Source organism: Phyllostomus discolor, chromosome 9 (genome assembly GCF_004126475.2).
Source record: "Phyllostomus discolor isolate MPI-MPIP mPhyDis1 chromosome 9, mPhyDis1.pri.v3, whole genome shotgun sequence".
NCBI classification, from domain to species: domain Eukaryota; kingdom Metazoa; phylum Chordata; class Mammalia; order Chiroptera; family Phyllostomidae; genus Phyllostomus; species Phyllostomus discolor.
In genome coordinates, this window is record NC_040911.2 from 43303510 (window position 1) to 43331446 (window position 27937).

At 40.9% G+C, this 27937-nt stretch overlaps 2 protein-coding genes and 1 long non-coding RNA gene across 3 annotated transcripts; 2 read left to right on the forward strand and 1 right to left on the reverse strand.

Moving 5' to 3' along the window:
- Positions 1 to 1877: 1877 nt before the first annotated feature.
- LOC118496709 (60S ribosomal protein L39-like) lies at positions 1878 to 27937 on the reverse strand. Its single transcript, XM_036009260.1, has 4 exons — positions 27591 to 27937; positions 19866 to 19873; positions 2041 to 2045; positions 1878 to 1888 (listed from the first exon to the last, which is right to left on the reverse strand). Exon 1 carries the CDS (start codon positions 27757 to 27759, stop codon positions 27604 to 27606), a length of 156 nt encoding a protein of 51 aa, XP_035865153.1. The 5' UTR covers positions 27760 to 27937; the 3' UTR covers positions 1878 to 1888; positions 2041 to 2045; positions 19866 to 19873; positions 27591 to 27603.
- Positions 14206 to 17449, forward strand: LOC114506938 (ras-related protein Rab-5B). Its single transcript, XM_036009259.1, has one exon. The coding sequence runs from the start codon at positions 14340 to 14342 to the stop codon at positions 14985 to 14987; it is 648 nt and encodes a 215-aa protein (XP_035865152.1). The 5' UTR covers positions 14206 to 14339; the 3' UTR covers positions 14988 to 17449.
- LOC118496710 lies at positions 19366 to 27666 on the forward strand. The gene is made up of 3 exons (XR_004899267.1): positions 19366 to 19377; positions 20897 to 20904; positions 27583 to 27666. It is a non-coding gene; the product is annotated as an uncharacterized LOC118496710 (long non-coding RNA).

Sequence of the window (27937 nt, forward strand, 5' to 3'; positions counted from 1 at the left end):
ACACAGAGTGTTTTGTTGAGGGAGGTGCTTCTTAAAAGTGAGTAGGAATATGTATCACACCAGAGAGGAAGTTGGGGGTTGGGTGGAGTGTGAGTTAAGGGGGTGTCGCCGGCTCTTTGAAGAACTGAGGACAACAAGCCAGTATGTATAAACAGGATGTGTGATATTGACTCTTGATAGGAAGCATAAAGCTTAAAACTGTATGGCAAATTGAAATGAATCATTCCTTCAGTGTTTTTACTAACCATTAAAGCCCTTAGTAATCTGTCCTGCATATATTAAAACATGTCCAGTGTTGAAAAGAAAGGTCTCAAAGCACCTGATTATGGCTTAACTTTCCAGAAGTAAACAATAATCTAAGCAGTCTCTTAGTATTACCCCTCTTTCATGTTACCCTTTAAACTTTATTCAGTGGTAACAGTTAGATAAGGGCTTTACATTCAAGTAGAGCACTAATTTGAACAGAAACTACCTCTGAAAACATTTTCTAAAGTGATTAAAACAGTGAGGCTTTGTCTTCTGTAGGGTTGTTAGTTTATCAGGGTTATTTTCTAAGGTCACACGTGGAGTTTATTGGGATAGACCATTACTTACGAAGCCAGGATGGCCAGAAGGGAATTGGTGTTGTTCCTTTCATTTATGGTTGAGCAGATTTGTCACATGCCACAAAACCATTCTTAGCAGTCATGCTCAGCATGAGGTTTGTTTGTTAATGACAGGCATGTTCTTTCCAGCCCTGACCCAGCTCTGAATTGTATAAGTTTAAGGGAATGTCAGAGTTTCAGCATTGTTTAAAGAATGTAGAAAAATTCATCCAAATTTACATTTATCTAGTTTTGAAACTATTTAGAAAGTACTTACTGTAGAAAGAGCTCAACTCAAAGGCTTTTGGTAAATGAAAGAGAAAACTTACAACCAGGAGGTATAAGAACAATAAGCAAGGCCCTGGGCAGGTTGCTCCATGGATTGCAGCGTCATCCCTATACGCCAAGGCCGTGGTTTCCACTGGGGTCAGGGCACATACAAGAGTCAACAAATGAATGCGTAAATAAGTAGAACAGCAAACTGATGATTCCCCCTACCCCTTCCTCTCTCTCTAATAAGTGTTAAAAGAAAAATAAAGGGAAAAGATGTGGTACTGTAACCTGTTAGGAGCATAGCTTTGAGAGGCACATCAGCCTTGAGTGGGCTAGTCCCACCTCAGGGTCACAGGAATAGATAAAACCAAAAATGAAATAAGAAAGTATATCAAAGGAACAAAATAAACACAAAAATAAGATAAAGGTGATTAAGAATCATTACTTGCTCAAATAGCTAGATCAAAGGCTGAAAGTCTTTGAGTACAGATAAGGGAGACCAGCAAATCATGAAAGTCTTCCCTAGTTATGTTATGAATCATACCAGAAAGGGGAGAGAATGAAGCCATATGAGTGATTTAAGAAAATGTCAAGGGTCAAATGAAACCCAAAGGTTTAAGAAAAAAATCACTCCAGATTGCTGGTTTTATTTTTTCCCCCCTTGAAGTTGATAGAGATTCTGACTGATGATAATTGTGTGATAAATGTAATTGGAAAGGTAAGTATAAAAACAATCCTAATGGAAGTGTTCTTATGCGTGTTATTTGCAAGGTATATCTTCTCATTTGCGTATTTTTAACCTATTTTAGAGTTCATCCCTTTTTATTTTTTATATTTTAAAGATTTTATTTACTTTTAGAGAGAGGAAGGGAAGGAGAAAGGGAGAGAAGCATCAAGTGTGGTTGCCTCTCCCTTGCCCCCCCCTGGGGACCCACTGTGGCAACCCAGGCATGTGTCCTGACTGGGACTCAAACCAGCAACCCTTTGGCCCACAAGCCCAAGCTCAATCCACTGAGCCACACCAGTCAGGTCTAGAGTTCATCCCTCTTAGATAGCATACAGTTGGGCCTGTACTTTTTATCTATACTAATAATCTGCCTATTTTACTTGGTGTGTTTACTTGATTTACATTTAATGTAATTACTGATAGTTGTTTACCATTTGGGTTTTTTTTCTCTGTAACTCTTCCTGCCTTTTTGATTATTTAAATATCTTTAATACAGATTTTATTTTTTTCTATTGGTTTATATACTATATTCTCTTTAAAAATTTATTTTTCAATTACAGTTGACATTTTAAATGGTTGTTCTGGGATTACAATACATATCTTTATTACAATCTACTCAGGGTCAGTATACAACTTTCTACATAATATCGAACCTTGCAACAGTGTAGTTCAAGTCATTCTCTCTTTGTTTTGTGTATCTGTAGCTACATGATAAATCCAACAAGACAACATTATAATTTTTGTTTTAAACTTACATGTGTTTTATGAAACATTAAGAGAAAAGGGAATGTATGGGTAGTCTTACATATTTGCTGAATGTTTACTATTTTTGAGGCTCTACATTCGTGTTAGTCCAAATAACATGGTGTCTCTTCAACTTAAAGGAATGTTTTGAGAATTGTGTGGGCCTGCTGGTGACAAATCATCTGTTTTTGTTCATTGAAAATAATTTATTTTACTTTTATCTTAGAAAGATAGTTTCACTAAAGATAGAATTACGGGTTGATAATCTTTTTGGGTTTGTTTGTTTGTTTGTTTTCATCATTGTAACAGCATTATCTTCTGGCTCCCACCGTTTTTCATGAAACATCAGTTGTCACTTGTATCATTCTTCTCTTATATGTAATGTCTTTTTCTCCGGCTCCTTTATCACTGTATTTCAGTAGTTTGATGTGATTATGTATGGTTTTCTTTGTATTTACTATGCTTGGGGTTTGTTAAGCTGCATGCATCAGTAAGTTTATGTTTGGGAAGTTTTGCCCATTTCTTCAAGTTTTTTTCTGCTTTCTCCTAGAACGACAGTAGATTTATATTAGATCACTTGATTATCTCTGAGGCTGTGTTTTGCATCAACCTAGGTTCCCTCTGTAGATGGATAACTTGTACTAGTTTATCTGTTCATTGGAATCATCCGGAAAGCTTAAAAATCCCACAAACACAAAAACTGCGGTGTGAGTTTAAGAATTTTTAAAAGCTCCCTTAGTGATGCTACTGCATACCAAGTTTGGGAACCATTTCCCTAAGTACATCTTTAAATTTGCCATTGTTTCTCTTAAGTAGAACATTAGGAATCTCTTTCCAACAAAAATAATTTTGTTTCTGCAGTCTTTTTGTTGGGGCATTAGTTAATCTTTGTGAAAGAACTATAATTTGCTGTAGAATCATCACCCTTATCACATAAGTTAACTTAGAGTTTGACGTAAGTTTGAAATTTAGCACTGGGCGCATATTATAATATACGTGCAGTGCATATAATATGTAAAGCCAAGCCCCACTGGTGTGGCTCAGGTGATTGGGCATTCCCCCAACAAAGGGAAGGTTTTGGGGTTTGATTCCCAGTCAGGTCATGTGCCTGGGTTGCAGGTTGGGTCCTGGCCAGGGTGCGTAGGAAAAGCAACAGACTGATGTTTCCCATATCAGTGTTTCCCTCTCTGCCCCTCTCTAAAATTAAATAAAATCTTTAAAAAACTGTAAAGCCAGCCCTGGCTGGCGTAGCTCAGTGGATTCAGCGCAGGCTGCGAACCAAAGTGTTGCAGGTTTGATACTCAGTCAGGGTACATGCCTGGGTTGCAGGCCATGACCCTCAGCAACTGCACATTGATGTTTCTATCTCCCTCCCTTCCCTCTCTAAAAATAAATAATATCTTAAAAAAAAACGGTAAAGCCAAGCCACTAGCAAGTAGAGCTAGCACTGCAAGAAGGTGAACATGGCATTTGTATCAAATCAAAAAAGTTTATCTCTGGAAACTGGCTAGAGAATAAAAAGCAATGCTCAGATCTAGTTTTAGGTCTCTTTGGGCTAATAAAGAGCAGAATGTTATTATTACGTTGCTTTAAATTTCTTCTCAATGATTTTTTTAAAGACTTTATTTCTTTTTAGAGAGAGGGGGAGGGAGGGAGAAAGGGAAAGAGAGATTGTGTGGTTGCCTCTTGCATGTCCCCAGATTGGAACCTGGCCCTCAACCCAGGCCTGTTCCCTGACTGGGAATCCAGCTGGCAACCTTTCAGTCCACAGACCAGCACTGAGTCCACTGAGCCCACTAGCCAGTGTGAACATTTTATGTTTATGTCTCATTTAATTCTCACAACCCTGATGAGATATTACTCCTATTGTGTATCTAAGGAAACAGACCCATCAAAGTTCAGCTGGTGTGTGGTTACCAGCTGCAATAGAGCTCACATCCATTGGGTGATTCTGCAAGCTTACACTTTCCACACACTACGCCTGAAATGAAAGAACTTGGAACCATCCCATTTCTATCGCACTGTTCAGTAAAGATTTGGAGATTGCTTTGGCAGATGACCACATACAAGGTTCATTTTCCAAGTACTTCAGCTGATGGGTCTGCTGTCTGTCAGCTGCATTCCCCTCACCCATTCCACTTCCCTTTGGCCAGCTTTGCCTTGCAGGGAGACTTGCAGGATCTGACACATCCTTTGCTTTCCTAAATCTTAAGGCTAGCCTGGGCCTGAAGTAATGAACTGTCCAATGCCAAGAAATCTGTTTTGTAGCTTCTCTGTGTAAATCTCAACACTTAATGTTTTATTCAATGTACTTCATTTTCCTTTCTAAGTACTGGCTTTTCAAGCCTGCAACCTTGGACTACTACCATTTTTAGCACATTTCTGTTTTTTATTTTGACTGAGAATCTTTAAATTTATCCTAGTATCGATAGTTACTCTGTCTTGGTCCTTTCAACTTTCTCTCTACAAAAATGTCTTTAAAGCTATATTTTGCCAAATAGAGATTAGGGACTGCTCTAGGACAAAGGCTAGCTTAGCTGAACACTTGTAGTTTTCAAAGGGAAGTAAAGGTTTATGGCAATGCTTTCCCAGTCTACCTCCTACCCCCAAATTCCCCTTTTCTGAAATAATGTATGTCCATTAGAGCCAAAGGTCTTAAATTATATACACCATGGAGCAAAGATCAGCTTTAAAATAAATAAACACTGCTCTGTGAACAAAATAAAACAGCATTATTTCCCCTTTGGAGACCTAAGATACAACAGGAAAAAACGTAGCCTATATAAGTTTTACAAAAGAACTGCCACCTCCAAGCTTGACTGAAAGATTAACTTTATTTGGTGAAATGCATTTCTATTCGCAGGCAGGTGCTGCTCTGATTCAGCAGCTCCTGTTAATTTGAACCTGAAGAGGTGCCTTTGATCAGCTCTCTCAGAGCCTACCCATCTCCTTAGGTGGCTCGGAAAACATCAAAAGAATGGTAAAGCTGACTCTAATCTCAGCCTTCCTGTTTCTACGTCTGCCCACTGGGTTCACACAACAGCATGTTTTCCTTGAAAGGCATTCTCAACGGATTGTTCTGTCACAGTGTTAAACCTGCATCCACATAGGGAATATATTGGGAATATATGGGAGGGTATTCCTCTTTGTAACTCAGATCTCTGCAAATGATGAATTACGGCTCTTAGGCTCATTTGCACTGACATTTATATGAATGTGTGAATCAATGCCCTGCTCACCTGATGCTGGAAGAGAAGAAACATCAGTTTAGGGAACTCTGTTACAGTAAAGCAGTTACTAAGTGCAACATATTCTGTGCATGAAGATGGCACTCAGACAAGAAGTCTGGGTGATGTTATTTGGGACTCGAAATGGATTGGGACTTCTGAGTTATGAATAAATGGCAAATGTTTCTTACCAAGACACTTACACTCCAGGGTGGTAGGTAGGTCAATAACATCGAGTCTTTTTTTCTTTTTCAATTGGCTTCTCTTGCTTTTCACACTCAATTACAAGTTAATACTTGTCCTTGGGCTTTATTTCCCTTTCAAGGCCCATACAAAGGATTTTATGCCTTTGTATTCAGATTTCTAAGAAGCCTTATTTTTTATAATGTTTTGGGAGGTGTTTTAGAACAAAAGGGGCTATAGGTAAAAGAACTGCACTTTGTGTAGCCTCAAGCAAGTTATTTGGCAACTGTAAGCCTGGGTTTCTTCATCTCTAAACTTGGCAAGAATAAATACTTAAATCTCAAGGTTGTTGAGAGGATTAAATGAGGTAACAAAATGGAAACTCTAAAAATTTTAGAGCAAAGCAGACTGGCCTACAAACATGCTTCGGTTGTTGCACCTTACATAGAAGGACCTACCTCTATATGCCTACCATTACCTGGGCCAGATTCAGAGTTCTGCTTCTGCATTGCCTCCTGGCAGGTGAATTTTCCTAATCCAGGTTCAGCCTTTGATTTTATGCTGCCAGGCCCTGGCCCTGCCTGTCCTTCCCACCTCCAGCTTGCCTTTCTCCGGTTTCTCACAATAGCAGCAGTTCAGTTCCTTTCCCCCATCTTTAGTTCTGTCTCTGCTTCTTTCTCCCCTAGGATGTTATACAAGAAAGTGGGATGAGGGCTTCAGAAATGGGTTGTAGGTTGCAGAGAGTGGTGGCCCTTATGCTGAAGACTAGGTATTCATCATCTCTCTCACACCAAATAGAGTGAATTTTCAGTACCAGCATCATTTCTGCAAATTTCAAAATAAAACTAGTTCTTAGTTACTAGAAGGCTAAGTATTCAGAGCCTCTGATTTGCTTTCTGTTCCTCCTTCTGGGCTCACTTCAGTGGAATACTCAGAAGAGATCTCAATTTACCTTTTGTGATTTTTTTGTTCTTATGATAGATGCTAAGTTTATTATAAGTATGGAACAGAAACATATGTTTTTTTTTCATTTGTTTTTATTAGAGGTTAGAAGGACTTTTAGGGATTATTTAAATGAGATGAGAAAACTGGATTTGTCTCTTAACCTTTTCAAGTTACTTAACCTCTCCAAACCTCAGTTTCTTCATGTCTTTGTTTTATACTCCAGAGATTATTTATCATTTATCAGTACAAGTCAATCTTGCACTAGGAATAATCACTGGCTTAATAGAACCTCATTGGTCTATTCTTGGAGCTTATGCTTTTGCTTTTGCCTCATTCCCTAGTTACTCAAGTAAAATTTCTTTCCTTCAACGCTTTTCTTCATTCTTTGCTCTCCTTTTTTCTTTCCTTTTTAAAAAATTATTTAAAGGTTTTATAGCTTTAATAAATTTGTTCCTTAAAATACTACTCTCATGATCCATTTTTAAAAGATTTTATTTATTTATCTTTAGACAGAGAGGAGGGAAGGGAGAAAGAGAGGGAGAGAAACATCAATGTATGCTTGCCTCTTGAGTGCCCCCTACTGGGAACCTGGCCCGCAACCCAGACTTGTGCCCTGACTGGGAATTGAACCAGCAACACTTTGATTCTCAGGCTGGCACTCAATCCACTGAGCCACACTAGACAGGGCTCCTTTTTTCTTTCCAAATCCTTTTTCTTTTTTACTGTATTTGCCAAGTACTTATAAAGGACATTTTATAAAGGATACAGATGAAGAGGAGCATAGGCTGAGATCCAAGAGGACCCTGAGTACAGGAGCTTCTGTTCCCATGGAACTGGAGTGCGCCCCTGACCTTGTGAATCATTCACCAACCCGGAAGCTTCTTACCTTTTGTAATTTTGATACATAGCTAAAGGCAGTACCTGACGTAGAAGGAAGAGGACTGAGCTTAGCTTCAGAGGAACTAAGTATTTATACTAGGCCAGCATTAACTCCTCTAAACTGGTTTTCTCACCAATAAAGCAAAAGGTTGGATTAGATGATCTCTTTAGGCTTTGAAAGCTTTAAATTTCCATGAACATAAGTAATAATACATATAGATCCAAGAATCATGTAGCTTATTAGTAATCAATAAAAGTGTCATAAAATACTAATCATCAGTATTCTCCATGTGATGAAATGTGGTATTCTCAAAATGATGAAATGAATCCTTTTTTTTTTGACAAGCTATCAAAAGGGTCATTATAAATTCTAGGGATGACTCTTCTGCCCAAGGAAGAGAACAGTGGATGTTGAAATATTATGTTGGAGTATTGAAGTACTTTGGTCATAGGAATTGTGAGGAAGTAGCTGACAGAGCAGAATATGGGGATGGGGGCACAAGAATGGGGTGGTGCTGTTGAGAAGATGCCAGAAGAAGGGATACACTGAGGCCTGGTTACTGGAGAGTACCAGGCCAGCCCTGCCAAAATCAGGTATGATGTTCTTCCCTGGAGACAGAAGATGGGGATTTCAAGGACCTCGAGGATTTCTTGAGAACAGACAGAGCAAGAACTATGAAAATGGCTTGTTAATACAGTATTTCCAAATCCTTTCTTATCATGACAGACATAGAAAGCAGTCATGTTTGTACCGCAAAAATGACAGCTGAAGGCTGGAGAACCTGCCTTGGAATTCCAGCTGCCCTAGCCTTGCCTGGAGCTCCAAGGACTGCTGAGCTCCCAGTGTACCTTAACCCGGTCCTTCCACTGGCCCAAGCACCCTGCTTGGGAGACTCTGAGGGGTTGACACTTGTTGGTTCCTCCCTGATAGCCATTTCCCCTTTCTCCTTTCCAATGGCATATAGTTTTCGTTTGGGGAACCAGATGATTTAGGAAAGGTGATACTACCACTGGCTCACAGAGGTGAGCACAGGACTCCAACTAAGGCAATTGGTGCATTCATTGGCCTAGACTCAATGACTGGCTCTGACATGGAACTCCACTAGTCCAATCAGAGTGAAGCTCATGCTTAGAATACTGAGACTAAACCCACCTCTCCTTTTTTGGATACTGTGTGTGTAGTTATGAGTCCACTGCTGTTGTCCATTGGGCCTCCAGAATAGAAGCCAGGCTGAAGAAGAAGAAGCTAATGCTTGAAAGAGGGCAGAGCAGGTGAAAGGGGTCCAGGAACCCTGATTCTATTTATAATAAACCCCCAGATAATTCCAGACCTGAAGGTTATGTGATTTTTAAACATGGCACTTATAGGAACCAATACAATTATTTTATTGTTTAAACCAGGACTTAATTGTAGCTGGCTGCATCCTGACAGGAACAAGTTCTCATACACCTCTAATATGAAATCATCTACAATGGGTACTTTGAGTTTTCCAGTAGCACTGTGGAAATATCTATACAACTTTTTCATCCATACAGAATTGTTATTAAGAACATCTGTTTGAAAGATGTTTGGCCAGAGTTAGACTCAAGGTCTCCGACTAGGAGGGGCAGTAAAACAGACCAGGCCATACAGAAAATAAACCTGTGAGAGTGGCCAGTTGGCGAGGCTTGTGAACCAACTGAGTTAAAACTGCTTGTACCACCACCCAAGGAGATGTAGAGGTGGTTTATCATTAAGGATTCCAGGAGCCAAATGCTTCTAAAAAATGGAATGACTCCACTTTTAGAAACAGAAGACCAGGACTTCCAACCAAGATGGAGGCATAGGTAGTCACACTGTGCCTCCTCAAGCAACCAAAACTAAGGACAACAAGAATTTAGAAACAAAAAACAACCAGAACAGAGAGAAATGAACCGAAAAGAAGTCTGAATACCATACATCCAGACCAGCAAGGAGGGGCGGAGTCGGAGGCCTACTGAGAGGGGTCGAGGGGTCCCAGCAGGAAATATCAGTGGCTGGCAGACCCGGGCGCACAGGGCGCAGACCACAGTTAGCAGACCCCAGAAGCACAGGGGCAGATGACAGACCGGTGGCAGACCCTGGGCGCGGGAGGCAACGAGCAGACCTAGTGAGGCACGCAAGGCAGCTGGCTGTCCACAGTCACATATTTGCATGCAGACAAACTAAGCGAAAATGGGCAGTGACACAGACCAAGCAACCCAGGGACCCAGCACCTGGAAACAAAGCCTAAAGGCACCAATTGAAAACACCTGTGGAAGTTGAGGCCGGGAGATTCTCTCAGCCTCACAGGAGGCTCCTTGGGGAAACCCATAGAGTCAGAGAAAGTACACAAGCCCACCCGCCCAGGAGCCAGCACTAAAAGGGCCCAACTTGTTTGTGGGAAGCAGCAAAGGGGACTGAAGTCCCAGAGAGAGCAGAACAGGCACCATTGTTGACTCTCGGCCCCGTCCCCACATACAACCTCACAACCCCGTGACTGTGGTGCCCCGCCCTGGTGAACACCTAAGGCTCCACCCCTCATACATAACAGGCTCGACCAGACCAAAGGAAAAATAAAATAAAAAAAGATGGCTCAAACAGAATTAAAAGCCCTAGAGCCAGTTTTTTTAAGCGACCGAGAGATAGCCAACCTATCAGATGCACAGTTCAAAGCACTGCTGATCAGAATGCTCACAGAAATGGTTGACTTTGGTCATAAATTAGATGAACAAATGTAGGCTATGATAAGAGAAATGAAGGAAAATGCATAGGGAACCAATAGTGATGGAAAGATAACTGGGTTTCAAATCAATGGAAGGGACCCGAAGGAAGAAAGGAACAACCAAACAGAAAAGAATGAAGAAACAAGAATTCAAAAAAATGAGGAGAGGCTTAGGGACCTCCAGGATATCTTTAAACATTCCAACATATGAATTATAGGGGTACCAGAAGGGGAACAGGAAACACAAGTGGAAAAGTTATTTGGACAAATAATAAAGGAGAACTTCCCCAATCTGGCAAGGGAAATGGACTTCCAGGATGTCCAGGAAGCTCAGAGAGTCCCAAAGAAGTTGGACCCAAGGAGGAACAAGCCAAGGCACATCATAATTACATTACCCAAGGTAAAAATGAAGGAGAGAATTCTAGAAGCAGCAAGAGATAAGGGGACAGTTACCTACAAAGGAGTTCCCATCAGACTGTCAGCTGACTTCTCAAAAGAGATCTTGCAGGCAAGAAGGGGCTGGAGAGAAGTATTCCAAGTCATGAAAGGCAAGCACCTACATCCAAGATTGCTCTATCCACTAAAGCTCTCATTTAGAATGGAAGGGCAGATCAAGTGCTTCTCAGATAAGGCCAAGTTAAAGGAGTTCATCATCACCAGGACCTTATTATATGAAATGTTAAAGGGACTTATCTAAGAAAAAGAAGATAAAAAATATGAACAGTAAAAAAAGACATCAAACTCACAGTTAGTAACAACCATATCTAAAACCAAAGCAAACTCAGCAAACAAATAGAACAGGAACAGAACCACAGAAATGGAGATCACATGGAGGGTTAGCAACAGGGAAGTGGGAGGAGGAGGGAGGGGGAAAAGATATAGAGAATAAGTAGCATAGACAATAGGTGGAAGGTAGACAGGGGGAGGGCAAGGATAGTATGGGAAATGTAGAAGCTAAAGAACTTATAACACATGGACATGAAGTAAAGAGGGGAATGTGGATGGGAGGGGGTGGGCAGGGTAGATGGGAGTGAAGGGGGAAAAGGGGACAACTGTAATAGCATAATTGATAAAATATATTTTTTAAAAAGAAAGAAACAGAAGACCAGTCTCTAATTGCTGACTCTGAAGTTTCCTAGCTCCATAACCTTGTCTGAGCCTCAATTTCTTCATCCGTAAAATGGTAATAACATGTATCTTATCTGCTTCACAGGGATTATTTTTTCTTTTATTGATTCCAGAGAGAAGGGAAGGGAAGGGAAGGAGAAAGAGAAGAATAGAAACATCTGTGTGAGAGAGAGACATTGATTGTTTGCCTCTTGCATGCTTCTCAACTGAGGACAGAACCTGCAACCCAGGCATGTGCCTTGACCAGGAATAGGATATGCAACTTTTTGGTTCAAGGGACGATGCCCAACCAACAGAGCCACACTAGCCAGGGCTGCCTCACAGAGATTTTGTAAGGATAAGTGAGGTAATGGATGCTGATGTGCTTCATAAACTATAAACCTTGCACAAACTTGGTGGATTATTGGTATAGAATCTTTAAAGATCTGATAGACATTCACCAAGGAATAGCTATGTATAACAGCATGACAGTTATTTTTGTTAATTATGGTAAATACACATAATATAAAATTTACTCTATTGGCTATTTTGAAGTGTACAGTTCTATGGCATTAAGTACGCTCATGTTGTTGTGCAACTGTCACCACCATTCATCTCAAGGACTCATGTTGCAAAACTGATGCTCTGTAGTCACAAAGCAGTGACTTCTCTCCGCCCAGCCCTTGGCAACCACCATTCTACTTTCTGTCTCTACAAATCTGGCTACTCTACATCTCTCATTTAAGTGGAATCATCAGTGTTTGTCCTTTTGTGACTGGCCTTTTTCACTTAGCATAATGTCTTTAAGGTTTATCCCTGTTGCAGCAATGTCAGAATTTCCTGCCTTTTAAAGGCTGAATAATATTCCATTGTATACATAACACATTAAAAAATTCATTCTTCTATTGATAGAAACTTGGTTTGCTTCTACCTATAGACTATTTTGAATAATGCATCTATGGACATGGGTATACAAATATCTCTTTGACACCTGGTTTTCCATTCTTTTGGGTATATACCCAGAAGAAAAATTACTGGATCATAGGGTATTTTCATCTTTTTAGGTTTTCCCATACTGTTTCTCTAATGGCTTTATCATTTTCCAGTCCCATTTGCAATGCACTAGGGTTCCAATTTCTCCCCTTCTTTGTCAATACTTGTTAGTTTCTTTTTAAAAAAATTGTGTTGAATATGCTACTACAGTTGTCCCAGTTATCCCCCTTTTTCCCCCCTCCACCCAGCATGCCCTCTCACTCAGGCAATCCCCACACCATTGTTTATGTCCATGGGTCATGTATATTAGTTCTTTGGCTACTCCATTTCCTATACTGTACTTTACATCACCATGGCAAATTCTGTAACTACCTATTTGTACTTCTTAATCCCCTCACCTCTTTACCCATTCCCCCACAACACCCTCTCATCTGGCAACCATCAAAAATTCTCTCTGTATCCATCATTCTCTCACTGATTTTCTTGTTTGCTTAGCTTATTTTTTAGATTAAATTGTTGATAGATATGTATTTATTACCCTTTTACTGTTCATAGTTTTGATCTTTTTCTTAAATAAGTCCCTTTAATATTTCATATAATAATGGTTTAGTGGTGATGAACTCCTTTAGTTTTTCCTTGTGTGGAAAGCTCTTTATCTGCCCTTCGATTCTACATAATAGCTTTGCTGGGTAGAACAATCTTGACTTCAGGTCCCCAGTTTTTCATGATTTTGATTTCTTGCTAATCCTTCTAGCCTGCAAAGTTTCTTTTGAGGAATCAGCTGACAGTCTTATGGAAACTCCCCTATAGGTAACTAACTTCTTTTCTCTTGCCACTTTTAAGATTCTCTCTTAATCTTTAACCTTTGGCATTTTAATTATGATGTGCCATGGAGTGGCCTCTTAGCATCCATCTTGTTTGGGACTCTGTGCTTCCTGGACTTGCATGTCTATTTCCTTCACCAAATTAGGGATCTTTTCTTTCATTATTTTTTCAAATAGATTTTCAATTTCTTGCTCTTTATTTTCTTCTTCTGGCACCCCTACGATGAGAATATTGGACCCTTTGAAGTTGTCTCAGAGGCTGCTCATACTATCCTTGGGTTTTTGATCCTTTTTCCTTCTTATTGTTTGATAGGCTATTTTTGCTTTGTTTTGTTCCAAGTCATTGATTTGATTCTCAGCTTCATCCATTCTACTGTTGTTTCCCTGTAAATTGTTCTTTATTTCAATTATTACATCCTTCATTTCTGACTGGATCTTTTTTATGCTGTTGAGGTCCTCACTAAGTTCCTTGAACATCCTTATAACCAGTGTTTTGTACTCTACATCTGATAGATTCCCTATTTCCCTTTTGTTTAGTTGTTTTTCTGGAGTTTTGATCTGTTCTTTCATTTGGGCCATATTTCTTTGCCTCCGCATTTTGGCAGCCTCTCTGTGTTTGTTTCTGTGTATTAGGTAGAGCTGCTTTGACTTCCTGTCTTGATAGTGTGGCCTAATGTAGTAGGTGTCCTATAGGGCCCAGTGGTACAACCTCCCCTACCACCCAAGCTGGGTTCTCGAGGACCTGTTAACAGCAACCAAGGCTCAACTATGAGAGGAAGCTATACTGTTTTGTTGTTGTTATTTGTTTGTTTGTTTGTTTGATAGTGTCCATTTCAAAGGGTGTTATTAGGTGGTAACTTACTGTTTTGACTCACATTTCCCTTATAACTAGTAATGCTGAGCATCTTTTCATGTGCCTATTGGCCATTCGTTTATGTTTCTTTGGAGGAATGTCTTTTCAAGCTTTTTGCTTATTTTAAAATCAAGTTATCGACACAGGCTTGGGCCCGACGGGGGAGACGGAGGTGCAGGACTGTTGAAGCCTGGACGTCCCCTCCCCTCCCCCTCCCCCCTTTGCCGCTTTGTGGCATCCCCCTCCCTATGTCCTTTCCCACTCTGAAAATCTAGCCATGACTAGCAGAAGCACAGCCAGGCCCAATGGGCAGCCCCAGGCCAGCAAAATATGCCAGTTCAAATTGGTCCTGCTGGGTGAATCTGCAGTGGGGAAGTCTAGCCTGGTATTACGTTTCGTCAAAGGGCAGTTCCATGAGTACCAGGAGAGCACCATTGGAGCGGCCTTCCTCACCCAGTCTGTTTGCCTAGATGACACAACAGTCAAGTTTGAGATCTGGGACACAGCAGGGCAGGAGCGATACCATAGCTTGGCCCCCATGTACTACAGAGGTGCCCAAGCTGCAATTGTGGTTTATGACATTACTAATCAGGAAACCTTCGCCCGAGCGAAGACATGGGTAAAGGAACTACAGCGGCAGGCCAGTCCTAGCATTGTTATAGCCCTGGCAGGGAACAAAGCTGACCTGGCCAACAAGCGCCTGGTGGAGTATGAAGAGGCCCAAGCATATGCAGATGACAACAGTTTATTGTTTATGGAGACCTCAGCCAAGACAGCTATGAACGTCAATGATCTCTTCCTGGCAATAGCTAAGAAGTTGCCAAAGAGTGAACCCCAGAATCTGGGGGGTGCAGCAGGCCGAAGCCGAGGCGTGGATCTCCACGAGCAGTCGCAGCAGAACAAGAGCCAGTGTTGTAGCAACTGAGGGGGCAGCTAGCAGCAAACAAGTATGGAGCTAGCACAAAAGCTAAAAAAAATAACCTCCATTCCCACCCCTCAGCACACAGCCCCTACGGTAACAGCACACTGAGCCCTGGCTCCCAAGGGCTGCCTCCTGACAGCTCCGTCATGGCACTTTTTAACGCTTCAGCAACCAACACCGGGCAGCTGTTGCCACTGACCTCCAACCCCTACTCTGGGACTCGGGGGGGGTCAGGTCTCCCAGGACTTACCTTCCAAAACCACCTTTCTTCACTTGTATTATAGGTGCAAGACAGTGACCTACTTACCTTTCCTCCTCCTCCCCATTTTTTCAGAAAACATTTTTTTGTCTTCTGCCCTTTCTGCTTTTGGTCAACCCCTGTTCTTGATCCCCTTTTCCTCCTTTCCCCAGGATGGAGAAGGTGGTGAACCCAGGAACTGAGGAAGGAAGTTTCTAATTCAGTCACATTAAGGGCCCTGGGGGAGAGTAAGGCTCAGAGCAGGAGGGAGTAAGGAAATTTCCATTTTTGGTTTTATTTGGTTGGAATTTCTCATTTGAAAACACTGCATTATCCATGAGTCAGCCTTGTGGAAGGTGTTTCAAGGTAGAGAATGGGAAGGCAAGCGCGCAGGCACCAGGTGAGAGTCGTGTTGTTAGCTCACTGGGCAGAGGTGGAGGAGGAGGTGGAGATGCAACGTCATCTATGGCTCTTGAACTCTTCCAAGGCCTAATTTCCCCTCAATCAGTCTCTTAGGTAGCTTCTCTTCCGTACTGGGGGAGACGCCGAACCCCAGAGTCCTCCAAAGAATCTTCACTGGTTGCCTGCATCTTTGGCTCTGCTGTGATCTAATTGGAGGAGGGACCAGTTTCTGATATCCATCCTCTGATTTATACATATGCATTTTTTTTCTCTCTGGCCTTTAGGTGGCCTCAAGCCCAGCCACTATATCTCCCTGCAGTTTGCACTTTAATTGATGGTGGTTCAGTTGGGATACTTGTTTTATGGGAGTTTTGATTGATTTACCTGCCCTCTCACTTTTTTAATTAAATGGAATCCAAGATGTATATGAGGTTTGGGGAGGGACTGTAGAGAACAGTATCAGTGGCAGCTACTCAAGCCCAATCTCCACTGCGAGCTTCCTCCAACTCCGATTCTTAACCTATATCTGTGCCAGCCTAGCTCTTGGGTGTAGGTTTGCCTTTCCCAGGGAATTAACTGAGGCAACTGGAGAGCGGTCTCAGGATAGCACAGGCCATGGAAAGGGGTGAAGAGGAGTAAGGCAAGAGGGAGGAGTTTTCTCTCCTTTCCCAGGGTTCATGTTCAATTTGATCCACCCGTTACCGTGTGTTTTCTACTTCCCTGTAAATAGGTGTGATCTTTGTTCCCACTGTACAGTCTGTTCTCCACCCCCACCCCCCAATCAGGCCTTATTTCTTTTCTCCTTTGTTAGTATCTTCAGTTTAGTCCTTCTGTGCTTATCCCCATACTCACCCCCCATGCAACCAGTGGTTTAATCCAAATACCACTAGGGACTAGTACCACAGGCCTACTGGTGGCCACCTTATAATACCTGTCCCTGTGGAGAATGACTGGCACTGAAAATCCCCTCGCATCACCAGAAGATGTTGGTCCTTTCTAAATCTCTAGCCTCTCTTTACATCCCTCATCAGGTATTTTAGGATGTCTTTGGGAAGCCATCAAGGCACGAGAGAATTCTGAACTCCTTGTTCCAGCCTAGAGTTTTGTGAAAATTGGGGGAAGTAATGTAGGAAAGGCCTCAGTGAGGGCCTTGGTGACCTAGGATTGGAACCACTCTGCCCTTTTGGCTTGCAGACTTCCTTCTGTCCCAGAGCAGCTGAGAAATCCATGAGGCTGAGATCCTGAAGGACCTAGCTTAAGTTCTTCCCCTTAGGTCTCAATTCCCTTCCTTTTCCAGGGGCAGCCTTATTTCCTGTGGCCCTGAAACACACATACATTTTTGCCTTCCTTTCCCAGCACCCCACTAAGCCCCCAAGAACACCCAGTATGTCCTTATAAGTGGAAGAACTAGGATGGTTCTCCTAAGTCTCTTAGAAATGAAGTTCTCTCTCTGTACAGCTTTCCCCACAGAGCAGGAGTGAGAACGTTTCATTGCCTTGGGTCTGGGAAACCATCTATCCAGGCTTCTCCTCCCCTCTCCACCCCCCCTTTAGGACTGGCCTTAGCTTCTGGGCCTCTCTGCTGCCTTCCTTCTACTTCCTATCAGCTCTCTGCTTTCCTTTGAGCTCTGTTGGGCTTGGGGATCTTTGTTTTTATTTCCAAGCTTTTCATTTTTCTCTTTTGATCAGTTTTTTTGGGGGGTCCTTTTTTGTTCTTCTGAGAAAGCATTTGCCTTTCCCCCCTTCTTCCTCTTCCAACATAACAATCGTGGTAACAGAATACGACTGCTGATTTACCGATGTATTTAATGTAAGTAAAAAAAGGAAAAAAAAATCAAGTTATTTGTTCTTTGCTGTTGTTGAATTATAGTAGTTCTGTATATATTCTGGATATTACCCTCTTACAGATATATGATTTGTGAATATTTTTTCTACCATTGCATTTTTTGTTCATAATTTTTATTTAACTCATTTTTAACAAAAATTGAGACTGCATTAGTCTTTTCTGCAAGGCATTAATTGTAGTCTATGATAAAATTACCCAATAGTTTCAGTATATTTACAGCTATCTCAGTCAGCTCAGGCTGCCATTACAAAATAGCATAGATTTGATGGCCTAATAAAAATGTAAGTTTTACATTTCTGTAGGCTGAAAAATCTAAAATCACAGTGCCAGCACGGTCAGGTTCTGGCAAGAGCTGTCTTCCTGACCTGTAGACAGGACCCTTCTTGCTATGTTCTCACTTGGTGGAGAGCGAGAGTGACCCTGATCTCTGGTATGTCTTCTTATAAGGACACCAATCCTATTATGACATTCCTACCTTCAGGATCTCATCTAATCCTAAACACCTCCCAAAGGCTCCTTCTCCAAATACCATCACATTGGGGATAAAGCTTCAGCATATACATTTTGGGGAGACAATTCAGTTCATAGCACTATCTAGAAGAGCCCACAATGAACTTCAAAAAAATCATACAAATTAAAACAAATATAAGACACCATTACATACTTAATAAAAATGATCAAAATCTAGAACAATGATACACCAAGTGCTGAGGAAGATGTGGAACAATAGGACTTCATCCATTGCTAGTGGGAATGCAAAAGGGTACAGCCACTTTGAAAGACAATTTGGTGGTTTCTTACAGAATTGCACATAGCTGGCTGGTGTGGCTCAGTTGGTTGGAGCATCGTCTCATAACCTAAAGGTCACTGGTTTAATTACTGGTCAGGGCCCAAAGTGTGAGCTCAATCTTGAGTTGGGGCAAGTGCCAGAGGCAACTGATTGGTTATTCTCTCTTCTTGCATCTATGTTTCTCTGTCTCTCTTTCTCTCTTTCTTCTCCTTTCTCTTGAATGAGAATAAAATAAACCTTTTATAAAAACTGCACATACTCTTACTATATGATCCAGCAACTGTGCTCCATGGTATTGACCCAAGGAGTTAAAAACACATCTATACAAAACCTGCACATGGATGTTTGTTTATAGCAGCTTTATTCATAATTTTCAAAATTTGGAAGCATCCAAGATATGCTTCAGTGGGTGAATGAATAAATAAACTGTATTACATCTAGCCCTGACTGGTGTTGCTCATGGGTTGGGTGTCATCCCGTGAGGCAAAGGGTCACTAATTCAATTCTCTGGCAGGGTAAGTGCCTGGATAGTGGGTTTGGCCCTGGTCAAGGTGCATTCAAGAGGCAACTAATCAATGTTTCCCTCTCATGTTGATGTTTCTCTTCCTCCCTTCCCCTCTTTCTAATATATATTTGTATACATATATATGTATATATACAACGTGTATATATACACAAAATCTTTTAAAAAACTGTAGTACATCTAGGAAATAAACTATTATTCTGTGCTAAAAATAAATGAGCTATCAAGCCATGAATACATTTGGAGGAAGCTTAAATGCATGTTACTAAGTGAAAGAAGTTAATCTGAAAAAGATACCTACTATATGAGTCCATCTACATGACATTATGGAAAAGGCAAAACTATGGAAATGGTAAAAAGATCAGTGATTGCCAAGGGTGAGGGTAGTAGGAAAGATGAACAGACAGAGCACAGATGATTTATAAAGCAGTAAAACTATTCCATGTGATACTATAATGATGGATACATGTCATTATACATTTTCCCAAATCCATAGATTGTACAACACCATGTGAACCCTAAGGTAAATTATGGACTTTGGGTGATTGTAATGTGTTGATGTAGGTTTATCCTTGCTGAAAAATGTACCATTTTGGTGAGTGATGTTGATAGTGGCAAAGGCTATACATGTATGAGAATAGGGACATATAGGAAATATATGTACATTTCTTTCAATTTTTCTTGTTGTAAACCTAAAGATGCTCTTTAAAAAAAGTATTTTTGTACCTGGCTGGCATAGCTCAATGGATTGAGCTCGGGCTGTGAACCAAAGTATTGCAGGTTCGATTCCTAGCCAGGGCACATGCCTGGGTTGCAGGCCGCGGCTCCCAGCAACCACACATTGATATTTCTCTCTCTCTCTCTTTCTCCCTCCCTTCCCTCTCTAAAAATAAATAAATAAATCTTTTTAAAAAAGTATTTTTAAAAAGAAACAAAGACTATAAAAAGTTGAAATGGAAAAAATCTTAAAGCACAGTTATGAATATTGCTTGGGATCATCACTCTCAATACTAAGGCCATTTCCAGAGAAATTTGCTGACTGTTTCTACATTTGTGGAATGAAGGAAGTGAGACAGAATGAACTCCAATGTACCTTTTAACTCAAAATTCAATGATTAAAAAGTGTAAACAAAATTAAAATCTAGTTATAATAAGTACACCAAAGTATTCAGGGGGAAATATCTGCAAAATTTTTTTTAAATACATAAAAAAGATAGATTGATAGCTAGAGAGAGGGATGGATAACGGATAAATAGGTGACACAGCAAATTCAGTGAAATTTAATAGTGGGATCTGAGTAGCAGGTAAACATTGGGGTGTTCACTTAAAAGATGTTTTTGATTTGGCTGTGTCATTGAAAAATGTTGAGGGGGAAAATGAGTGATTTGGCATCCAGTCTTCACGACTAATGTGGAAAAAATGAACACCAAGAAGTAAGCTGTTCAACTGGTTAAAAGCTGTTAGATTTAATAGTTAATCTAAGATGTAACTAAAGGCTTTCATTTTAAGGAGCAAAAGTTCAAAACTTCTGCTATTGAAAAAATTTTAAGGTAGCAATTATTGAGTACTTACTCTGATCCAGGACCCTTCTGAATGTTTCTAAGAAGCGTGTCATCCAACTGAATCTTCACAACGATCCATGAAGTAGGTAAAATAGACATAGTTATTTGTCTTTGACAGACAAGGAAACAGGCTCAGTGGGCTAAATAAATGAGATTGTCTGAGACCATGGAGTCGGTAACTGACTGAGCTGGGACTTGAATTCTGGGCCGAATGATGTCTCACACAGCTCTTAACCAGTATCTTATAGTCTGTCCTGCCTGCTTCCTCCACCTATTGACACTTTGTCATGAAGTTGACAGGAAAGTTAGGTTTACACATAAACAATATATTAGTTGGTGGATCTCTGGGCAGACACCTGATGGAGTGAAAAAGCTCCAGTGTGCATGGGCTGCTCCCAATTTACCTACGTATAATGGCTTGTCTGTGATCTTGCCCAGGTCACTTATCATTCTGCGCCTCAGTCTCGCCACATGTAAATGGAGGCAACAAAACTTACCCATCTGGAGAAAGAATAGGACTTATTGTGCTGTCCCTCTTCACACTTTGTGCAGCTTCTTCTGTGTTCAGCCAGAAGCAACCACAGGTTGTGAGAACCATGAGGAGAGTGATGGCAGCAACACAAAACAAAAGATGCAGCCATTTTGTTAATTGGTTTTACTCTGAAAGTACACTTTTGAGAATCAAAGTTAAGGAAGGAATAGCAAGGCATAAGGTTTATGCCATAACAATAGGTTGAAGAGAGGAATTGCCTGCCAGACTCACAGCAGGGAGGGGAGGGGAGAGGAGGTGGTGAGGTGACAGTCCCCAGGGCTGCAGTAGGGCAGGGAAGGCAGATGGGGCTTCATGGCCTTGTAGATGGTGGGGGCTAGTGATGAGAGGTGCTGATATGGAGGTAGAGAGAAGGGTGGATGGAAGCGTTCAAGTCAAGCCCATGCTCGGCACTGTGCACGCCAGACCAGCAGGCTTCGTGTTAGAAAGAATCACCCTCCTGTGCTGTTGAGGTATTAGGACAGCTGCTCTGTAGCTGCTGGCACACTGCTCATGGCTGACTACAGTTAAAGCCCCAAAATGAGCTCTGTGTGAACTCCCCCAGCTCCTACACCCCAAACAGGGCAGGTACATTATTGGTGTAGAAGCAAATTCCTCAGCTCCTTAACTAGGGAAGGCTCATCAATGGTAAAACCTACACTTGTGATGTACCTTATTGGGAGAATCAAGTAAGAGCAACCCATAGGGAAGTGCTTTATCATTTCTAAAGTATTGACAAATATAACAATATAGACATTTAATGATTATAAAACTGCCATCCAAATTCCACTTTAGGCTAATTGCTCCAGGGAGCACTTAGTGACATTTCAGATATGTGGAAAAGTTTGCTTCCTGGGTTGTAATATTTTCATTACTCTGTGAATTCCAGTGCATCAGCTCTGAGTTATTGAGGTGTGGCCCTCTTTTTGAGTAACCTCAAATTCTAGTCTTCCTGCTTCATGTGTTCAGTCATCCTTTCTTTTAAAGTCTTTCTAAAAGCACTCTATCCCCTGTCTCATCTGATGAGGAGAGTATAATATCCCCCCACTCCTTGCCCCAATATTTTTAATAATTTCAGAGGGGGGAGCTAAGAGCCTACATGCTTATTACCATCTTTTACTCTGAAACTGATTTTACCTAACTTCCACCTTACCTCCTACAGTTAATGTCTTCTCTCCATCCTGTCACCCCATGCCCCTTTGATTGAATTCCTCTGTATCTAAGTTACCAGAAGAACACTAACACCTGAAACAACTTTTTATAGAAGAAATAAGAATAATGTAGTATTATAGAATGTGTAAGAAATAACCTCAAATGCCATCAACTAATATTTATTGAGTGCCTTCCACATGCCAGGCATTGTTCTGGCTCTGGAAATATAGAAGTGAGCCCTGGCTGGTACAGGTCAGTGGATTGAGCACGGGCTGAGAACCAAAAGGTCTCCGGTGTGATTCCTAGTCAGGGTACACACCTGGGTTTTGGGCCAGGTCCCCAATAGGGAGTGTGTGAGAGGCAACCTCACATTGATATTTCTCTCCTTCTCTTTCTTTTTCCCTTCCCCTGTCTCTAAAAATAAAAAAAATCTTTAAAAAAGAAATATGGAAGTGAATAAAACAGACAGCCCTGGCCACATAGCTCAGTTGCTTAGAGTGTTGTCCCAATATGCCAAGGCTGTAGGTTCCATCCCCAGTCAAGCAGATACAAGAATTAACCAATGAATGAATAAATAAGTGAAACAACAAATGAGTCTTTCTCTCCCTCTCTCCCTTTCTCTCTCTATCTAAAAATCAATAAATAAAAATTTAAAGCCCTGGTCAGGTGGCTCAGTTGTTTGGAGCATCATCCCATATGCCAAAAGTTTGCAGGTTCAATCCTGCATGTTGGGGAGGCAGCTGATAGATGTTTCTGTTTCACATGGATGTTTCTCTCTCTCCCTCTCTTTCTTTCTCTCTCCCTTCTTCTCTCTTCAAAATCAGTAAACATATGCTCTGGTGAGTATTTTTTAAAAATTTAAAAAATAAATCCCTACCCTCTAGGGGTTTATGTTCTAGAAGACATTTATTTTTGTGTTTTGTTGATTGTCTGTTGTAGGTTAGATAATGATAAGAGATGTGGAGAAAAATAGGGAAGAGCTAGGAAATGCTTGCATGTCAAGTGATGCAATTTTAAATAGGATGTGAAGGAGACTTTCAGCTGAAGACCTGAGAGAAGTGAGGAAGAAAGGTCTGTGAGGAGAATGCTCCAGTAGACACAGACCCTTCTGTCATTGCAAAAGTTCTATTCTAGTGGTGGGTGTAGAATATAAAGTGTAGAGTATTATTATGAACTTACAGATTTCACATATTCCATGTGCAGTTATTTTCTTTCTGATGCTCTAATTGTCCCATTTTTGGCCAGTGAGAGTTTCTTCAAGTAGCCACCTAGGTTCTTTTGAAATGACGGTCATGTGTAGTGTTTTTGATATCTGGGTAAGAAGTTGATCTGTAATTATTTGATACATTATTACCTCGGCCTTGTAAAGCTGCTCTTTTCCCAAGAAGTCTTAGTTCCTTTTAGTGAGATATTGAGAGCCTGCACATTATATTTTGGGTAGCTCATTGCTTTGGCTATAAGGTTTAAAAGTTTGATTGAAAACTTCATCCCTGGCCAGGTAGTTCAGTTGGTGGGAGCATCATTCCAATACACCAAGGTTGCAGGTCCAAGCCTGGATCAGGGCACATATTAGAGGCAATCGTTGGGTGCATAGATAGGTGGAATAACAAATCACTGCTTCTCTCACTGTTTTTTCTCTCTCTATAAAGTCAATAATTAAAAAAAAACTTAATTGTTTTTAATATTTAAGAAAAAGAGAAAACTTCATAATATTTTCCCAAATCGCTGTTCTCATACCAGGAATTTCCATGTTTACTTTTAATGAAAAATTTTATTTTCAGGAAGGAAGTAGTGAGACCCCAGAATAAGAAACACACACACATACACATACTATGTGAGACATATACCCCACCTTGTTCTGGAAAGGATGCAAAACCATTGTACTACCTTTTAAAAATATAAAATGCTGTTTTCAAATTGTTTCTTACCAAGCACTATACTAATAACAAAGCAAACGCTAATTCTATTTGTGTGATGGACCATAGAATATGGACTGTGGCTAACCAATTCATATGTTGAAGCCCAAATCCTCGATGTGATAGGATTTGGAGGTGGAGCATCTGGACAGTAATTAGCTTTAAGTGAGGTCATGATGGGGTTAATGTCTTTTAAGAAGAGGAAGGGACCGGAGACTTTTCTCTCGGCCATGTGAGGACACAGTGAGAAGATGGGCACCTACAAATCAGGACGAGGTCCTCACTAGACACTGGATCTGCTGGTGCCTTAATCTTGGACTTCCCAGCTGAATGGTGGGAAATAAATGTTTTTTAAGCCACTCAGTCTTCGGTATTTTTGTTATAGCAGCCCAAATGGACTAGAAGACAGTGGATGATTTGCCTATGGTTGTGCAGTTGAAAAATATCCTCACACAGTGGGGTGCTCGACCTTTTCTGCACCCAAATATTCCAATGTTGTTAATCTGCTGTGAAGTTTTGAAACTTCCCAGACTGAAGACCACTGCTGGACAGCAGTCCTGGAGGGTGGCTCATGAACTCTGGCATTAGACTCACCTCACCAGGGTATATTTGTTAGAAATTCAGACTGGCTCTCTGAAAAGAGCCACTGACTCAGGATCTGCTGGGTAGGGGGAGGTGGGAGATGGCTAAGGGATTCCTAAGTGATTCTTAGAAACACTTAAGTTTGAGAACCATGTTTCCAAGTCAAACCCAATCTTCCATAAATCTTAGCCTCCCTCTCTTCAAGTAATCAGTTTATGTATTTTATAAAAGGCAGAATCTTTTGGCTAATATTCAAGTTTTCATTTGGTTTGTTTCTTTGGCACTTGCAGCTCAGTCTCTTCCCTTTTCCACAATTTCTAAACAGTGGAATGTGACTACTTTTTGGAAAATAGGAACAGCTCAGCCCACTGTTTTACATTTAATTAAAAAATGGTGGTTTAAATTCAATGTCAAAGCATAGCCTTTCCCGGTCTGGGGATGAAATATTAACCAGGCCTCAAAACCAAAGCTTCAATGTGCAGTCTTCTGGGTGCTTTCCTACACTGGGGATGACTCCTCTGTCCTAACGTGTGTTAAAAGACACAGGGCAGTTTGCCTAAATAAACTGGAACTGTCCTCCGAGTCCTAGCACAAACACCGGTGTTAGGTGGTGACAGCTCTGAGGGATAGCAGTGTCTTTCGTCTTCCAGTCAGTGCAGAAGCAGCAGGAGACCTCTGGGTGGAAAGGATGGTAACCTTTAGTAGGCAAAGGAATACATTTAGGAAATGAAGAGTTCCTGCTTATGGACAAGTAGGTCCAGAAAGTCACACACTCTGATATGGTTCCGTCTGAACAGGAAAACGAGGACTTCTTGTCAAGTTGCCTACTTAAAGAAAAGAAAAGAAAAGAAAAGAAAAGAAAAGAAAAGAAAAGAAAAGAAAACCCACTGAAATATTGCTTACTTCCCAAAAGGAAGGACACATTCTTGGACTGAACTCCAAAGGATATTGAACTCAACAAGGATGCTAAACTAACTCTGTCTAAATCTGAGACCATTTGTTTGCCAAGAACCAAAAACCACTTGAACCAGTTAAATAAAGTAGGATTATTTTGAAGACACAGTTTACCTGGAGTCATTTGTCAGTGCTGTGATTAACAAGGCAGCTCTGTTCTAGGAGCTCATACACTAGGTTTGCGATGTATGCAAATCATGTTGGTGGCTCTTTGAGCACAGAAGGAGCTTTCAAAGTTTTGGCATTTCCAAAACTGAATGGAAACAAAGTAAAAAATGCTGACCACTTGCCCTGGCCATCAGGGAGCCTAGAAAGAATTTTAGTATTTATTTGCCATAACTCAGGACCCTGGGGCCCTGGGTGGGACCTTGGTGAAATATTTATCTACCAATTTTCTTTTCCATTTAAAAAGTAATCAGTGTTTTGTGATTTAATTCTATAAATTGTCTTGAAGCTATTTATTTATTTAATCCTAGAGAGAGAGAGGGAGGAGAAGGGGAAGGGGGAAACATTGACCTGCTACTCCATGTATTTATGCGTTCATTGGTGATTCTTATGTGTGCGCTGACCAGGAATTGAGCATACCTTGGCATATCTGGACAATGCTCTAACCCACTGAGCTACCTGGCCAGGGCTTAAAGCCTTTTTAGAAGTGAAGTTTTACAAAAGAAAAAGAAAGAAAGAAAGAAAGGAAGGAAGGAAGGAAGGAAGGAAGGAAGGAAGGAAGGAAGGAAGGAAGGAAGAAAGAAAGAGGGAGGGAGGAAAGAAGGAGGGAGGGAGGGAGGGAAGGAAGGAGGGAGGGAGGGAAGGAAGGAAGGAGGGAGGGAGGGAAGGAAGGAAGGAGGGAAGGAAGAGTCCTGATAAAAAACAAAAGAACTACCAGGCGTAGGAGTCAGTGTCCTGTGCTGTAAACCTACTAACCTTCAAAGTGCATAGCCTTTGTTTCCAGTCCTTGCTCGGACCTCTGTGGTGGCCCTGGACCTGCTGCAGGAGGCGCCTCTTAGGCTGTCCTCCAAGGTGTGTGACAAAGGCCCAACTCTCTGGGTAAGTTCACACCCTAGGGCTGACATATACTTATTCCTTCCTTCAATTCTAGCATCTTTATTCTGGGATTTACATAAAAAAAGTGCATTAAAACCATTGCCACATTCTAGAGACCTTCGTTCCCCTTCTTTGTTGAAAGCCAATAAGGAGACTCCTGGCTTTTTTGTTGTTGAATTTTTAAGCATGGCTCTGAATTTACTTTATGAATGCCTTGTTTGCAAAGGTAGGTGCTAAAACCCATACATGTTTGGTGACATGGAAATCAAGCTAGTCTTTTTGAAAAGTCACTTGGCAATATTTGAAAACAAAAATGCATGTCCATTTATCTAGGAATATAACTTGTAGATACATTTCCATATGTACTGAAGATACAGTGTAAAACAATTTTCACTACAACTTTGTTGTGGCAAGCGGTGGAAACAGCTTAAATGTCCATCAGTAAAGGGAACTACACAATGTCTAATGGTTCATCCATAAAATGGAATGCTGTGGAGTCACTGAAGAGAATAGGTAGATCATAATGTTCTGAAATAAAACAATACATGACTAAATTTAAAAAATGGCAGAAAAATGACAGATACATTGCTGTGTCTTACACACATCACACACATATTAAGAGTTAGATTGGATTCAAATACTGGTTCTGTCACTTTCCAGTGACCCTGGGATGCTTCTTAGTCTCTTGGTAATTTACATGTAGTGACTGTCTCATAGGGTTACAAAATGCACATGCAATAGTGCAGCCAGGGCACGAAACTTGTAAGTGATGGTGGTGATGACATTGAACATTTGGGTGTTTACCATGCGTTGGGCATTCACTGTATCAAGAACTTTACATATATTTATTTAATCCTTAGAACAATCCTGTAAGTATTATTTTCTTTTATTTTTAAAAAGAGTTCACATTTATTATTGCACCAACCTACTACAGCAGAAAAAATCAACAGGAAAAATCATTTATCCAATAATTTCCCAATTAAAATACCCAACTGCCCAGAGAGTAGTGATCTTTTCAGTGATTTCAAGATGCAGGCAACCTTGGTACAGCATAAATATGTGAGCCATCTCTCATGTGTGATTCCTTACAGACCCAGGTTGGTTCTTCTCCAATGTCTCTTCTTGGAGTTATACCTGGTTCTATTGCCAGTTTTCATCGGAATCCATTGGAGAATGGGCTGATTCTGCTTTTGTTTCTTGGCCAGGAAACTTGTGATCTTGAAAGTCTTGTAAGAAGGCATGGTGAAAAAGAATCAATTGCATAGACCATGATGGCAGAGAAAGAGCTGTAATTATTATTTTCCTCCTCATTGTACTGATAGGGAAACTGGAGTACAGAATGGTTAAGTACATTGTCCAAAAAGACACAGCTAGTAAGTGGTTGAGCTAGGATTCAAACACAAGCGGACTGTCACATAA

What these genes read in the sequence shown, in the direction of transcription:
- LOC118496709 (XM_036009260.1), bottom strand. Translation starts at nt 27,759, where the DNA reads ATGCCTTCTTACAAGACTTTCAAGATCACAAGTTTCCTGGCCAAGAAA.
- LOC114506938 (XM_036009259.1), top strand. Translation starts at nt 14,340, where the DNA reads ATGACTAGCAGAAGCACAGCCAGGCCCAATGGGCAGCCCCAGGCCAGC.